Raw genomic sequence first — 15,791 nt, forward strand, 5'->3', positions numbered from 1 at the left:
TTATACATTACATGCTTCAAAATTTCACAAACTCCAAAAAAAATGGGTCAAACCCAAAGACATGTGCTTTCCAATTAATGTGGGTGTTATTGGCTAAGCCAGCAATTACTGTCCAGAGGGCAGTTGAGGGTCAACTCCATTGATGTGTGTCTGGAGTCACATGTAGGCTCGACTAAGCAAGAATGGCACTTTGCTTCCTTGGAAGGATATTAAGTGAACCAGTTGAGTCTCTGATAATTGGCAACAGTTACAAGGTCATTAACTTCCTAATTCTAGATTTCTGTTGAATTCAAACTCCACCCCTGGCCTTGACAGGATTCTAACCCAGGTCTCCACAACGTGACCTAGGACTCTGGATTAATAGTCTAACAAAAATACCACAAATCTATCATCTCCCCACCAAACCTCAAAGCAAAGCCCAATGCCTGTCAAGTTTTTAATCCCTCATCTTCATAATTAAGCACAGTTTTACAGATTCAATGACCAATGTTTACAACAATCAATACCATATTATTGAATTAATTGTGCATTCTAGTCTATAACCTTTCCCAGACGTTTTCTCATTATAGCTCTATTTTGGGCTTCAAAATTGCCATGACCCCAGTGCTGACAGTGTCGTTGGCAGGGGCGGGGGGCAAGCAAACAAAAGCGATGAAAGCAGGGATAGTTGGAATTATTTAGTCAACGGGGTTTTTAAAACCAACAAACACCTACATTTTCAGGACTGTTAGGCCATGCTCACTATTAAGAAAAAATAGGAATTTAAAGAGACATTGAAGCTGTCAGCACTCAGACTGAGCTCAATGGCAGCAAACGTGGCCTCAAACCCATGGCCCAAAGTTTTGGGTCACAACCCCAGTCAAACTATGGGAAGCCTTGCCACAGATTATGATTTATAACAGAACATGTTAAGTTAGCCATTCACAAAAATGCATAACCTGATATATAATTCAAATAAGTGGACAGAACTCCTCACAGAGAATGGCCATGAAAAATCTATCAGAATGCAATGCTGCAAATCTTCCAAACTGAAAATACCTATAAAAAATTTTAAAAATCAGTTGCGATAACAAAAGATACTGTAGAAAACTAATCAATGTAATTGTTTTAAAACTGTTTGATTTGGATGTTTATCAAATTACTTTTATTATTCTATTTGCCAAAAAAAGAATTTTTCATGAGGGTAAGAGAAATGGTTCTCTGTACCATGTTCTAACAGTTGCACTGAAGTTGGGTATATACTGGGTCTGTCTGCAAAGTGATATGGAAAGTGCAGGTCATACTTCCATTAAAGTTAACCTCTTAAATCATTCTTCTTGAATGTCAAAATATTATGTTTTTTTAAACAAGAGAAAAAGCATTTAATCAATGAACGAAATATACGATTTATGACATTATGTGCTAAACAACTAATTATCCATCTCACCTTATTCTGCAGCCACGAAACATGCCTGTATCCACTAAGTATGGGCACACAAGTGTCATCTTGATTCCATCTTTATCAGATGCCTTCAGCTCATGACTCAAGGATTCATGAAATCCTATTGCTCCAAATTTACTTGCACAGTAATCCTGAATGGCAATAATAGACCAGATAGTATGCTTAAAAATATTTGATGTAAGTTTGATTCATAGACAACAGGTTTACCAGCAATATAAGTGAACAATCATGGTCTTGTAACCAAGACAGTTACGCTTCTTTGGGTAATGGGGTGTGAAAGATATTTATATTTTTATAACTTAATATAAATGGCAATCTGCCACCCATCAGAATAGGCACTTGAGGTGAGGCAGTCAAAGCAATGGGAGAAAAACCAAGGACAAATACACTAATAGAGAAGTAGATGCCAAGTTTATTAAGCGTGAGCTCAACACATTTTGAAGAGTTGGAGAAAGCCAATTTCATACATGTTGGCAGTATTTTGGACTCAAGCATTTTCTTTGACATTCAGTATTAGTGAATACAATTTTGCAAAATTCATTTGAAGGAGTGGTAGAATTTAATAGGATACTCTAGATGACATTTCTGCCCATCATCTGGGAGAATGGCTAGAATAGGTGGAAGATGTAATTACATATGAAGTATGTGCACATTGGTCAGATTACTAAGATACCACCAATCAGCACTATGTTTGCAATACATCAGTTCATGTTAATATTCTTCTATTTCATTGTTTATGTATAATAAGAAACATTAGTGTTTCTTAGAGAAAGTATAGCCAGATATTATTGTTGAGAAGGCTGCTGTCTTGAGGGATTTGTATGGACTTGGTACATCTTCATAGTTCTCTGATGTATCGTATATGCCAATGTGTGATGACTACATTTAGAATTAAAACATTGGATGTGCTAATTATCAAATTTGGAATGTCTGACAATAACCATTTTGCTCCATTCACCATATTTAAGGGTTGATGCTCAGAGTTTAGAATGTAGGCTGCAGTCATTTACCCCTGCTTAGGAATGTTCATTCCTGGTTTATTTTAAAGATGGCTTCTTGTAATTATGGGCATAACAAACACATGTATAGTTAGTTCACATCAAAGCTTTGCATGGTGGAACTGGAGATTTGGTTTTTTAATGCTTGGAAATTACTTGGGATCAAATATATTTGTAATCAATCTTGTTACTGATACAAAAAGAAAGATAGTAAAGAAAATCATAAGGAGGACATAACCACTTCATATTGCTTTGCAGATTAAGTGCAGTTAAGGGGGGGAAAATAAATAAATATTGTGGAAAAATTAGGTTGTCCACTTTGGCTGGAAGAATTACTTAAGAAGGGAAAGAGACTGCAGAACAATACATTAACGATAGATTTTGAGCTCTTGTACAAGAATCTCAAGTAGTATACAAACGTAGCAAGAAATAAGGAAGATTGGGAACACAACTCTGAAGGACATCACCGAGACCACACCCAGGAGTACTGCGTAAAGTATTAGCCTCTGTTCAAGGAATGATATACTTCCATTGGAAGCAGTTTAGTGAAGGTTCATGCTTTATGGGATGAAGAAATGTCAAAAGGCTGGGCCTATGCTCATTGGGTTTACAAGAACAGGAGCTTCTAGAATAATTTAAAAACATTTGGAGGTAGTTTTATGGGGTTGATGTTGATGTAACAGCAATCCAGAAAAACAGGCACAATTTCAAAATAAGTCACAGTTGAGGACAGTTAGTGTTAGGAATTAAACTGTTACAGGGGAGTAGTGGAGGCAGTGTCATTGAAAATATTCAAGACTGTGTTAGATTTTTGACATGCAAGACAGTCGTCTTTTATGGTGGAGCAGTAACAATAAAGTCAAGGACACCATCAGAACAGCAGAGTTGCAGAGTGGGCACAAACATACAAAATGTGTTATCTTAAGATTTTACGTTGATAATGTTCATGTAATGCTCCAGCCTCATTTAAAATTTTAAAAGCTATTGTACAATAAAAATAGCTACTATCAAGCATGTAGTTTGCAAAATCCACATGCATCTTGTACACTACAGAAATTAACTACATGAGCACAAGGTGCATTTAATGAAAGACAAGGGAATAGTTTAGTCTCCGGGTTGTGTAGCTATTCAAGCCCTCTTGTATCTTAACTGGACCAGGGTCTTTGATGTCTGTCTAGGAGGTACAAAAATTCAAGGAAGTGCATAGCTTTAGTCATGAAATGGTAGCGAGACTCAAGGTAGCTATATATTTTTGAGACAGAGAGACAGACAGAGAGGAAAAGAGACAGAGAAGGAAGAAAAACATGAAGACAGGGCATGCATGTAAATGAGGTTGCTGTCAACACATTCGAAGGCCACTGTCAATATTCTTCTGTTTGGCTGAGCAAATTTACTTTAATTGGAGTAAGATCGCACCAACATTGTAAATGGGGTTAGAGCAGCGTATATATAAACAAGGGAACAACGGACCAGCTATAAAAAAGGGGCCCAATACTAAGAGGGGGAAATTGAAAAAGTGAAATCAAATTATAAACACTGGAGATGGTTGCAACATTTAAATGTTATTAGGTTTTAAATTTTACATTAGATAAATATTGCTTGCCGAACTACTTTCAGAAATTCAGTAGGAATCACAAGTGAAGGAAAGAAACAGGCAGGAGTTAAGGTGTACAGTTTCTATGCTGAACACTAGATAGCCAAGGAAGATTCAACCTTTTAAGGGTAGGTAATACAAGTTCCAAAATTAATAACTGAATAGCACATGACTACACAAAGCATTGAAATGCAAAAGGAAAACATTGAAAACGAGCTCATGCAAAATTCTTCAATTTTTTTTCCCCTCCTCCTCACTGCTACCCATTCAGAAGCTGAAGTGTGTGTGTGTGTGTGTGTGTATTATAGTTTCTGTTGTAGACTGTAGAGCAATTTAAGACCAGCTGTTCACAATGATGGCAATTTACATGTACAGTATACTTTGATTTGAAAATTTGCAGATAATGAAAAGACAAATGTATTGCACACCAACATAATTTTGGTTATTGGAATGGCTCCTTTGGAATTCAGACATTTCAATGTGTTACTTGTTTCTTAAATGGATAAACACAAACATTTCTCCAAGGTGATAGTTTAAGCTACTAACCTCTACACCAGCGGTACTGAACAACCCTAGGGAACTTGCCACTGTCACAATATGCCCATGGTTCATTTCCAGCATCTTGGGAAGAAACGCCTTGGCAGTCTAATAAAAAGGAAAAGCCAAAAGTTATTTTATTTTAAGGTCTACTCCATAAACCAGAAACTATTTGTAAATTAGACAGTGTTTCAAGAGAATCCATTAAAACTTGGAACATGTGACCATGAATATAGGTGGCAAAGTGGTTGGTACTGCTGTCTCAGTGCTAGGGACCGAGGCTTCTAACCTTGGGTGACTGTTCATGCAGAGTTTTCATGTTCTGTATACATGTGGGTTTCCAATGGATGCTCCCATTTCCTCCTACCAGTTCAATATGCGCAGTTTAGGTGGACTGGCCATGCTAAATTTTTCCATCGTGTCCGGGGAGGTGTAGGCTAGTTCGGCTAGCTGCAGTGAATGTGAGGTTGCAGGGGTGGTGGTGAACATTTCTCGAATGGTTTGTGCGGACTCGAAAGGCTATCACAGAATTATAGAATCCCCAGGACAGCAATTTAAATGACAATTATTCTTTGACAATAAAAGAAAATAATTGTTAGAGTTTTCTGGAGCTATTCAAATCATGTTTGAATATTCCACAAATTTGATGCCCAACATGTAGCAAATAGTTTCACAGCTGAACTACAAAAAGCCACCAGCTAGAAAACTTGTATGACACTAATCTGTTGCTCTGCATTACAGATTAAAAAACCTTTGCTGAACAACAATGAAGCAAAAACTCCTTTCTCCTTTTCAATTTACTACATCATAAATTTTACTGAGTATTCATTTCACCTAAAAACTGCAGAATCACTGAAATACCAAGCACAGGAAACATATACAGCAATTTCCTCCATCCTCCCCACACCCTAGGCTGTAAGTTGACATTAATTATGTAAATAAAAGCTGCATTAAGGAAAAACTGCGATTTTATAATATGGACTCTTGGGTTTTGTCTTCGTTCTTCTGATGCAAAGCTGGCATCCCTCAGAAAAGGGAGACAATTCCAAACAAATCACTACATAAATGAATGAACCATTTATTCCAATTGATGTGATGGCTCATTAGGGAAAACAGTGGTCACTGTTAAGAGGAGTTACTGAGCCCAGTCAAAGGGAGTTCGTATCAAAAATGTAGCTATTATATACAAAATGACTCAGCTGTTATGCCACAGTCCCAAGCCTTTCAAGTTCAACATCTCCAACAAAAACAAAGACAAAGACAGAATCCCCCTTATCCTCACATATCACCCCAGTAACCTCCGTATTCAGAGTATCATTCTTGGCCACTTCCACCACCTGCAATCCGACCCCACAAACAAAGATAAGTTTCCCTCCCCACCCTTATCTGCCTTCTGTAGGGACTGCTCTCTGACTCCCTCACACTCCCTACTACCCCACCACCTGTCCCTGCAACCACGGGGAAGTGCAACACCTGCCCCTACACCACCCACCCCTCACCTCCACCCAAAGCACCAAACAAACCTTTCACATCAGATAGAGGTTCACCAGCATAACAGTCAATATGGTCTACTGCATCTGCTGCTCCCAACGTGACCTACTCTACATCAGTGCGAAAAAACGGAGGCTCGGAGACCATTTTGTACTGCGCCTGCGCTCTGTTCATGACAGACGACAACACTTTCCCATTATGAACCATTTCAACTCCCACTCCCTGGACGACATGTCCATCCGGGGCCTCGTCCAATGTTACAAGTGACACTACCCAGAAACTGGAAGAGCAGCACCTCATATTCTGCCTTGGGAGCCTACAACCCAATGGTCTCAATATGGACTTTACCAATTTCAAAATGTGCCCAACCTCATCCCATGACTAACCCTCCCGCTCATTCCTGCGTCCTTGACTCGACACAACTTGTCCATCTTCTCTCCAACCTATCCACTCCTCCCAGCTCACTGACCAATCCCCACCTGTCTACCTGCAACTCACCCGTCACCATCCTACCTACTTTCCCTAGGCCCACCAATCCCCTCTATTTTGGAGATCCCTTTCCCCTCCTCCATTTATTAGGAAGGGTCCCAACCCAAAACATCAGCTTTCCTGCTCCTCTGATGCTGCTTGGCCTGCTGTGTTCATCCAGCTCTACACTTATCTGGGGCTCCAGCATCTGCAGTTCTTACCATCTCCAAATGAGATTTTGTTTTCAATACCATCTTCATTTATAAAGGGGAAAGTTAAAGCTTTATTAGAGGAAAGAAGATGGTGTTTCCCTTCCTATAAAAAGGAGAGGATATTATTAAAAAGATGATCTAAGCCTGATTGTTGCACTCAATTTGTACTGTTGCTAGAAGTAAACCAAAACTACACAGCAACATTTCTGGAATTGGATTGCTTAGATTAAAAGTCATAACTGACAGGAGATGAGGAGGATGATATATGGCTAAGGCATGGTGAAGGAGAAAGGGCTTCAAATTCTTGCAATGTTGTAACTGTTCTAGGGCACTTCTATTCAACAGGGATGGTTGCACATCAACAGGCTCTTGCAGGTAGGTCCTATTAAGTGGTTGGGATGAGTTTAAGGTAAGTTGGCAGGGATAGGCTTCAAAACATGGAAGTTTTTTTAAACAAAAAGGAATGATGCATAAAAGGAGATACTGTTGAATAATGCAAGAGAAGGGGCAGATTAAATGCTACAAGAAATGCAGAGAGAGTATTGTAAAACACAAATGAATATGTTCAGTAAACTACAAGCAGAAATAACCATTTGGGAATATGATGTAAAGGAGTAATAGAAATGTGGCTTAAAATTAAAGATTGGGCATTATATACATTCAGAACAAAGCAAAACAGAGCACTCAGTTGTCTAAGACTGGTACAGAATGCTTAATCATAATAAATGGCCGATCATATTGTGATAATCAAACTGAACTTTTTGAAATAACAGACTATTTAAAGGAATGTCACGTGCTTAGATTTTAGGAAAAAGTAGTAGTATGATGTAAAAGTTAGTCATGTAAACCAGAAGAAAATGTTAGACAGAATGGAGGCTAATAGAATAAAATAGTCCATGCCAATGTGTATAAAAATCGCCATAAAAGGACAAATCAACTCTTAAATGGCCACTTTGTAGACAACCAGAGAATGGTACATGCTAATATTGTAAATGCTTTATCATAAATGACTTGGATATTGAAAAACAGAAAAAAATTTCAACGTTCACTTACAATTCTCATTGTGTGGGATGAGAGTGATGATACCACCAGCCAACTGCAATAGGAGAAAATGGGCAGAAGTAGTTTAATAGAGAAATGCGTTTTTGGCAGAAGAGAAAAGGGAGAGGCAACATTTGCTTTAATGTCAAAGTTCTAAAGAGTGCACAAGAACAAAAAGAAATTGGCAGTTCAGAGTCATGAACCCTTGAAGATAGAAGGTATTGCCAGTAGTTAGCAAAGCTTAAGAAATCATGAAATTCATAAAGAAGTAGGGAAGCTAATGTTGAACATTTATAAAGCTTTAGGTAGGTCACTACAATCGTGTGTGCTTATGGTGACCACAGAAGGCCTCTTGGAGATGTAGAGATTTACCTCAAATGGTTTCAAGAGTGAGGGAATGTGTTTTCCCCCTCCCCTCCCAATATTGATTCATGTAATATCAGCACCACTGGCTGGGCTAGCAATTATTGCCTATCACTAGTTGCCCTCAGAAGGGAGTGGTAACCTGCCCTCTTGAACTGCTGCAGTCCATTTGCTACAGGAGGACTCAATACATTAAGGATTTTGATAGTAATACTGAAGAAATAGCAATATTTCCAAGTCAGGATGATGAGACGCTTAGACAGAAACTTATTCCCATGCATTTTCCATTCCAAGCCCTTATAAATGATAGTGGATGTGGGTTTGGAGGACACTGTCTAAGGAGCTTCGGTGAATTTGTGCAATGCATCTTTTAGTGCTGCTACTGACCATTCGTGGTAGGAGGTAGAGTGTGGACGTTTGTGGAAACGGCGCTAATCAAAGCACACCCTCTTGGTGTCAATCTTCAAGTGTCGTATGTGTTGCACTCATCCAGTTAAGTGAGTATTCCATCACTCTATTGATTTGTACTACGTAGATGGTGCAGAGCTTTGGGAAGTCAGGTAATGAGTTACCCACTGCAAGATGGCTAATCTGAGCTGCTCTTGTAGCCAGGTATTTGTATGACCAGTCCAGTTGAGTTTCTGGTCAATAGCAACCCTCAGGATGTTGGCCGTAGGAGATTCATTGACTGTAATGCTACTGAATGTCAAGGAGTGATGATTAGATTCTTAGAGATAATGGGAACTGCTGATGCTGGAGAATCTGAGATAACAAAGTATGGAGCAGGATGAACACAGCTGGTCAAGCAGCATCTTAGGAGCACAAAAGCTGACGTTTCAGGCCTAGACCCTTCATAGGCCCAAAACGTCAGCTTTTGTGGTCCTGAAATGATTGGATTCTCGTTTGTTGGAAATGATCATTCCTGGCATGAATGTTACTTGTTACTTGCCACTTACCACCCCAAAACTGGATACTGTCCAAATCAAAGAGTTATGCAGTATAGAAATAGGCATTTTGGCCCACCATATCTATGCAGACCAACAACTGCGAAGCTATACTAATCCCATTTATTTATACTTGGTCCATTGTCTACTATACCTGGCATTTTAAATACATATCCAGATGCTTATTAAATGTTAAGACAGTACCCTCAGAGCGTATTCCATATTTTTAACCATTTACTTTCACCATAAAACTCAGCTCTCTAGCCTGAAACTATTTTGAAAGCCATTTTCAATTTCGTATGCCAACTTGCCTTGGGTCCCGTCAGCTCTCACTTTTTGGAGCAGCCTTCCACACGGAACCTTGTCAAAGGCCTTACTGAAGTCCATGTAAAGAAGTACCGCACGACAACAATTTTTAGGTACCTTTTCAAACATTTCAATTTAATTGATTTAGACAGGATCTCTCTCTAACAAATCTATGCTGACTATCCTTGCCTAAGTATTGTTTAATCCTGCCTCTCAATTTTTTCCAGAGATAATGGGAACTGCAGATGCTGGAGATTCCAAGATAATAAAATGTGAGGCTGGATGAACACAGCAGGCCAAGCAGCATCTCAGGAGCACAAAAGCTGACGTTTCGGGCCTAGACCCTTCATCAGAGAGGGGGATGGGGGGAGGGAACTGGAATAAATAGGGAGAGGGGGGGAGGCGGACCGAAGATGGAGAGTAAAGAAGATAGGTGGAGAGGGTGTAGGTGGGGAGGTAGGGAGGGGATAGGTCAGTCCAGGGAAGACGGACAGGTCAAGGAGGTGGGATGAGGTTAGTAGGTAGCTGGGGGTGCGGCTTGGGGTGGGAGGAAGGGATGGGTGAGAGGAAGAACCGGTTAGGGAGGCAGAGACAGGTTGGACTGGTTTTGGGATGCAGTGGGTAGAGGGGAAGAGCTGGGCTGGTTGTGTGGTGCAGTGGGGGGAGGGGATGAACTGGGCTGGTTGAGGGATGCAGTGGGGGAAGGGGAGATTTTGAAACTGGTGAAGTCCACATTGATACCATATTGCTGCAGGGTTCCCAGGCGGAATATGAGTTGCTGTTCCTGCAACCTTCGGGTGGCATCATTGTGGCAGTGCAGGAGGCCCATGATGGACATGTCATCAAGAGAATGGGAGGGGGAGTGGAAATGGTTTGCGACTGGGAGGTGCAGTTGTTTGTTGCGAACTGAGCGGAGGTGTTCTGCAAAGCGGAGGCTTGGGGACCGCTTTGCAGAACACCTCCGCTCAGTTCGCAACAAACAACTGCACCTCCCAGTCGCAAACCATTTCCACTCCCCCTCCCATTCTCTTGATGACATGTCCATCATGGGCCTCCTGCACTGCCACAATGATGCCACCCGAAGGTTGCAGGAACAGCAACTCATATTCCGCCTGGGAACCCTGCAGCCATATGGTATCAATGTGGACTTCACCAGTTTCAAAATCTCCCCTTCCCCCACTGCATCCCTCAACCAGCCCAGTTCATCCCCTCCCCCCACTGCACCACACAACCAGCCCAGCTCTTCCCCTCTACCCACTGCATCCCAAAACCAGTCCAACCTGTCTCTGCCTCCCTAACCGGTTCTTCCTCTCACCCATCCCTTCCTCCCACCCCAAGCCGCACCCCCAGCTACCTACTAACCTCATCCCACCTCCTTGACCTGTCCGTCTTCCCTGGACTGACCTATCCCCTCCCTACCTCCCCACCTACACCCTCTCCACCTATCTTCTTTACTCTCCATCTTCGGTCCGCCTCCCCCCCTCTCCCTATTTATTCCAGTTCCCTCCCCCCATCCCCCTCTCTGATGAAGGGTCTAGGCCCGAAACGTCAGCTTTTGTGCTCCTGAGATGCTGCTTGGCCTGCTGTGTTCATCCAGCCTCACATTTTATTATCTCAATTTTTTCCAATCATTTCTGAAGACTAGTTAGTAATTATATTGTATTGAACAAAGGAAGCACATTAGCTATCCTCCAATCATCCAGCACTTCTCCTGTGGCCAGTGATGTACTAACTATTAACAGGGCCTTGGCAATTTCTTCCCCCCCCCCCCCCCTCCACAGCAATCTGAGTACATCTCATCAGTCCCTGGGGATTTATGCACCTTTATACCCTCTAAATCCTCTAATACCTCCTCCTCATTAAGGAGATCTTGCTGAACATTCTCCACTCAAATGGTAAACACCCCCACTTTTGACCTTATCATGCACCCGAGATGGTCAAGCCAAGGGCACTACCTTGGAGGAATTCCCAAGGAAAGATGTCTTGGAGCCACGATAACTGACCTCCAACTAGCACAATCTTCCTCTCCGCACGACAGGACCCCAATCAATGGAGAGATTTCCCCAGTCTCCCAGTGACTCCAGTTTTTCCTCAGGTTCTTTAATGAGGCATATAATCAAACGATCCCTTGATTTAGCTGAAGTTAGAGAAACTGGATATGATCTCCTTAGGATGTTGAAGGGTGAACACCAATACACAAGATTAATTACAGGTTTAGATAAGATAGACAAAGATAATTTCTTCCCCATTCGTTGGCAATGCAAGGATATGGGAATCATTTTTCAGCAAGATATGTAGTATGGATGCGAGGGAAATTTAGAAAAAAAAATACACAAACTAAGTGGAGAGCAAGGCCTGAAACTTTCTGCCTGCAAAGAAGTAGTAGAAATGGAGGCTAATGATGATCAAAGAAATTGGAAATTGAAGGAGATAAACACGCAAGGCTATGCTGTTTGATGGGGCAACATAGAACTGAAGGAATTGTTTTATGGAGCTGGGACAATGTTGAAGCACTAAATGACCCCTTTCTAAGCCACAACGGCTATGGAATTTGTCTAAATCTCAGTTTAAAGCAAGATAAAGCACAGATTTAAACAAATGAAAATCAAAGCAAGTAGGCATGTTGTGTAGCTTCTATGAGCTGGACAAATGGATATTTAGTTTTGAATCCACTTAGAATATTTTGCATGAGTGTCATAATGAGAAACTAGTATGATTTTCTTTGCTTTCATGAAATTCAATTATTTGCAGCCTTCCAAACAGAAGAGTGACTAACTTAATCTATACCTTAGTGATGAACAGATTTTTCATAAATGATTACTAATGAGGAAAAGCATTTCCAATTAGTTAAGACAAGCAGATGTTTGATATTCTTCAGAATAATATATAGATTAATGCCAACCACACAGAACAGAAAAGGAAATATTACAATTACAATCAGGAGGGCACTGAATATACCCAAACTATTATATATGGCAACATACAACTTAGCCTCTTAAACCTGGAAAAATCCCTCCCCACGTTTCCCCCCCCCGCCCAAAGGTGTCAACTCACATGCCTCGTACAAAATCAAAATGCTGGAACTGGTATAGACATTTTCAAATGTCATCGTCTGCTTCTGACAAAAAAGCTTTGCAACATATCCAATATCACACAATTGATTCCCTACACCCAGTTACAACATTAATTAACATTCACATTTGAGGGGAGGAAAATTGAGAATAATTACTAATTTAAATATAGCTTGCCAAAGTGAACATTAAAAACTCAAATCAAAATTGGAATAGTGGGGACAGAAAACTAAGGGCTAAGGGCTTTCTTGTGATCTGCAGTTACAAGTTAGACAAAAAGAATTGGAGAGTAGATTGAAAGAAATGAGTGTTACTCAGAAATTTAGCCTACGTGATGTTATTAGTTTGTGGGACTCTTGAAAGCAAGATCAAGAGTATTGAAATCAGTGGAAATATATTTTTAGTATCGATAATAAAGCGCTACATTGAATTGGACCCTTAACATTAAATGCTGCAAATAAAATACTAAATCAGCACTGAAAATTTACACAGAAGCTTGGTAACAGTGCAACATTGTGAAAATACTCAAGAACTGAATTAAGAAGAGCCAAGAAAAATGATTAACATTCAAATTTGCAAAATAAATTACAAGAGATGGGTGGGTGCATGTACAGGAACCAAAAATTAGACAAGTCAGAAATTTCATGAAATAAAACAACACTGGATGTTTACACACAAGTATTCAAACTCTGTTGTGCTTAATCGTTTTAATAGCTCTCCAGACACTAAACAGCATCTATTTATGGGACTGTTTCTGGTACACAAAGTCATTTACATAAAGTTTCTTTTTGAAAAAATTTTGGGTTTTAAACTTTTTGGAGTGGGGAGGCCTGGAAGGTGTCATTTTCCAACTTAATTCCCACTATCGTATCAGAGATAATGGGAACTGCAGATTCTGGAGAATCCGAGATAACAAAGTGTGGAGCTGGATGAACACACCAGGCCAATGTGCTCCAAAGATGCTGCTTGGCCTGCTGTGTTCATCCAGCTCCACACTTTGTTACCCCACTATCGTATGACTTGTTTCATACTGTTCAACTAAACCTGAAAAATACCTGGCGAAATGGGTTCTGACTCAGTTGAATGACTGTAGAATTTTTATCCTTGGGAGACGTGCGGCTTTGGGGTGACCCAGCAAGATGATATCCTGGTCAACAACTCAATGATTTGACCAATTTGTGACTGGAGTTAGCATCAGTACCAGTAGTTGAATTTACCACTCAATAGACACAGATCACAGTAACAATCCCTCCATTTTTCAGCACACTTCTGCACCAAACCTCTTTAATCTCCTTTCAAAATAAAGAAATTTAAATGGAAGACTGGATCTGTTTGTCACTTGATTATGAATGATGCATTATTTGGTGTCTTTGCAGTCAGACCTGTGAAGCCATTTTCAGAATAAAAGGAATTCTGAGGGCTAAGGCACTTATTTGTATAGCATTTACAAAGCAATGTTACAGTGGCTGCTATTATTTCTGCCATGTATTGGGTAGCAGCTTCAACCTGAACCCCCTAGCTGAGGTGCTGTAGCTCGACTGATGCCTCTGCCTGGAAAATCTACACAATAAGCAGATGGTCCTATGAATCAAGCTGCTTGGAGTGAAAGTTGGGGTAATAAGTCTGACTTTACTACTAGCTGGGAAAATGTAAACTGATGGGCTAGTTCAAAGTGCAGCTTGAATTCACGATATAGCAGCAATGCCATGTTAAAGTTTGAGAAATGTTAGGCTCCAAATTTAAAAATACCAAAACATATTTGACACTGCAGAGCAAAAAAAACTCCTGAAAAATCCCACTGTGAAGGCACGAAAACATTAAGGGTTCATTATATAATACATTCTCCCCATGTCTGCATGGGTTTCTTCTGGTTTCCTTCCATAGTCCAAAGATGTGCAGGCTAGGTGGATTGGCCATGCTAAATTTCCCATAGTGTTCAGGGATGTGTAGTGTAGGAGCATTATGGGGGGGGGGGGGGGGGGGGGGGGGGAGGGGGGTGGAAACAGGAGGATGGGGATGGGTCTGGGTACAATGGTCAGAGGTCAGTATGGACTTGTTGGGCTGAAGAGCCTGTTTCCACACTGTAGGGAGTCTATTTTGACTATAAAAAGTACCTACACTAAAAAAAGTTATATAAATACTGCTTTGTACACGCACATATACACCAATTCTGACACTGTAAAATGTTACAAACAACCAATCTGAAATGAGAAATCATCCTTGTATCTTAATGGGCACTTTGAGAAATCGTGGTGTTTGGGCAAAGAGGGGTGGCACTGTATTCAGATGACTTGTGAAATTCTATTAAAATCTAAATGCAGGAACAGTCTCATCCCTACAGTTTTCTAGTAAGCAGAGGCAAATGGGAAGGAAAAAAATATCAAATCTCAGCTGGGTAGGGCATAGGCTTAAAAAAAAATGGAAATTCAAAGCCATAGCCACTCTCCTTCACAATTTTTACATACTTGTATTTCCTGGTAGAAGGCTCTGGATGGCAAGTCATGAATGAGTGAAAACTCCAAGTATAAACAGAGGAAGGATGGATTTTGGCTTCCAACAATAATTCCATGCCTTTGTTCCTGATTCCAATCACCTTCCCTGACAATAGTTTAGTCTGAAGTCAGGTTGTACAAAACTCAAATTGTTCAGCCAAACACCACATGGTTGCAACATTACCTGCTTCCACACCCACTACCATTAAAAATCTTTTTGTTTTGTCACTTTTTTTAAAAAAGGTATATCCTCTCATATCCTCCCATTGTTGACATATGGTCAACTTCAAGTCAGTTGCTCTGATGCATTAAAATTCAAGGGCTCAACTGTAAATGCCTCTATTGCCATGGCTCAGTACAATTTGTTTAGAAACCTAAGCAGCTTGCACCTACCACCAGATTCTAACCTTCTGTATTGCCATCTTTCCCACAAGACTGTGCATTTACCTCATCTAAACATTAGAGGGAAGAGAAGATTTTTTTAATATTTGTTATTACTCTACACTCCCAAAAATGTCAACCCGTTAATTGCAGCTGAAAGATATTTGCACTGACTAGGTTTGAAACAAAATTTAGCAGCTGAATATTAGGTTTTAAAGACATACCCACAATGGGCACGTGCTTGGAGTAAAACGTCAAAACAACTGAGAAAAAGAATGTTTATAAAGTTTCAAAGTCACTGTTAGAATAACCTACCAAAAGATGATGGAGGAGACCAAGTTTTGACTAGAAACTGTTTTTCACAAATAATGCAGTATATTAAATAAATATTATAGCTTTTATTTAGTAAGCTCAAATCGAAAAGCAAGTTATAACATTTATAAACTACAATC

General features: G+C 40.2%; 1 protein-coding gene across 1 annotated transcript in view; it reads right to left on the reverse strand.

Moving 5' to 3' along the window:
• LOC125451681 (retinol dehydrogenase 10-like) overlaps positions 1 to 15,791 on the reverse strand; it is a 66,533-nt gene that overhangs the window by 13,634 nt on the left and 37,108 nt on the right. The window contains exons 2-3 of the mRNA XM_048529151.2: positions 4,580 to 4,678; positions 1,427 to 1,572 (exon numbers count right to left, since the gene is read on the reverse strand). Coding sequence (XP_048385108.1) covers positions 1,427 to 1,572; positions 4,580 to 4,678 — 245 coding nt within the window. The remainder of the gene's footprint in view (positions 1 to 1,426; positions 1,573 to 4,579; positions 4,679 to 15,791) is intronic.

This window comes from Stegostoma tigrinum, chromosome 5 (assembly GCF_030684315.1).
Source record: "Stegostoma tigrinum isolate sSteTig4 chromosome 5, sSteTig4.hap1, whole genome shotgun sequence".
Classification (NCBI taxonomy): Eukaryota; Metazoa; Chordata; class Chondrichthyes; order Orectolobiformes; family Stegostomatidae; genus Stegostoma; species Stegostoma tigrinum.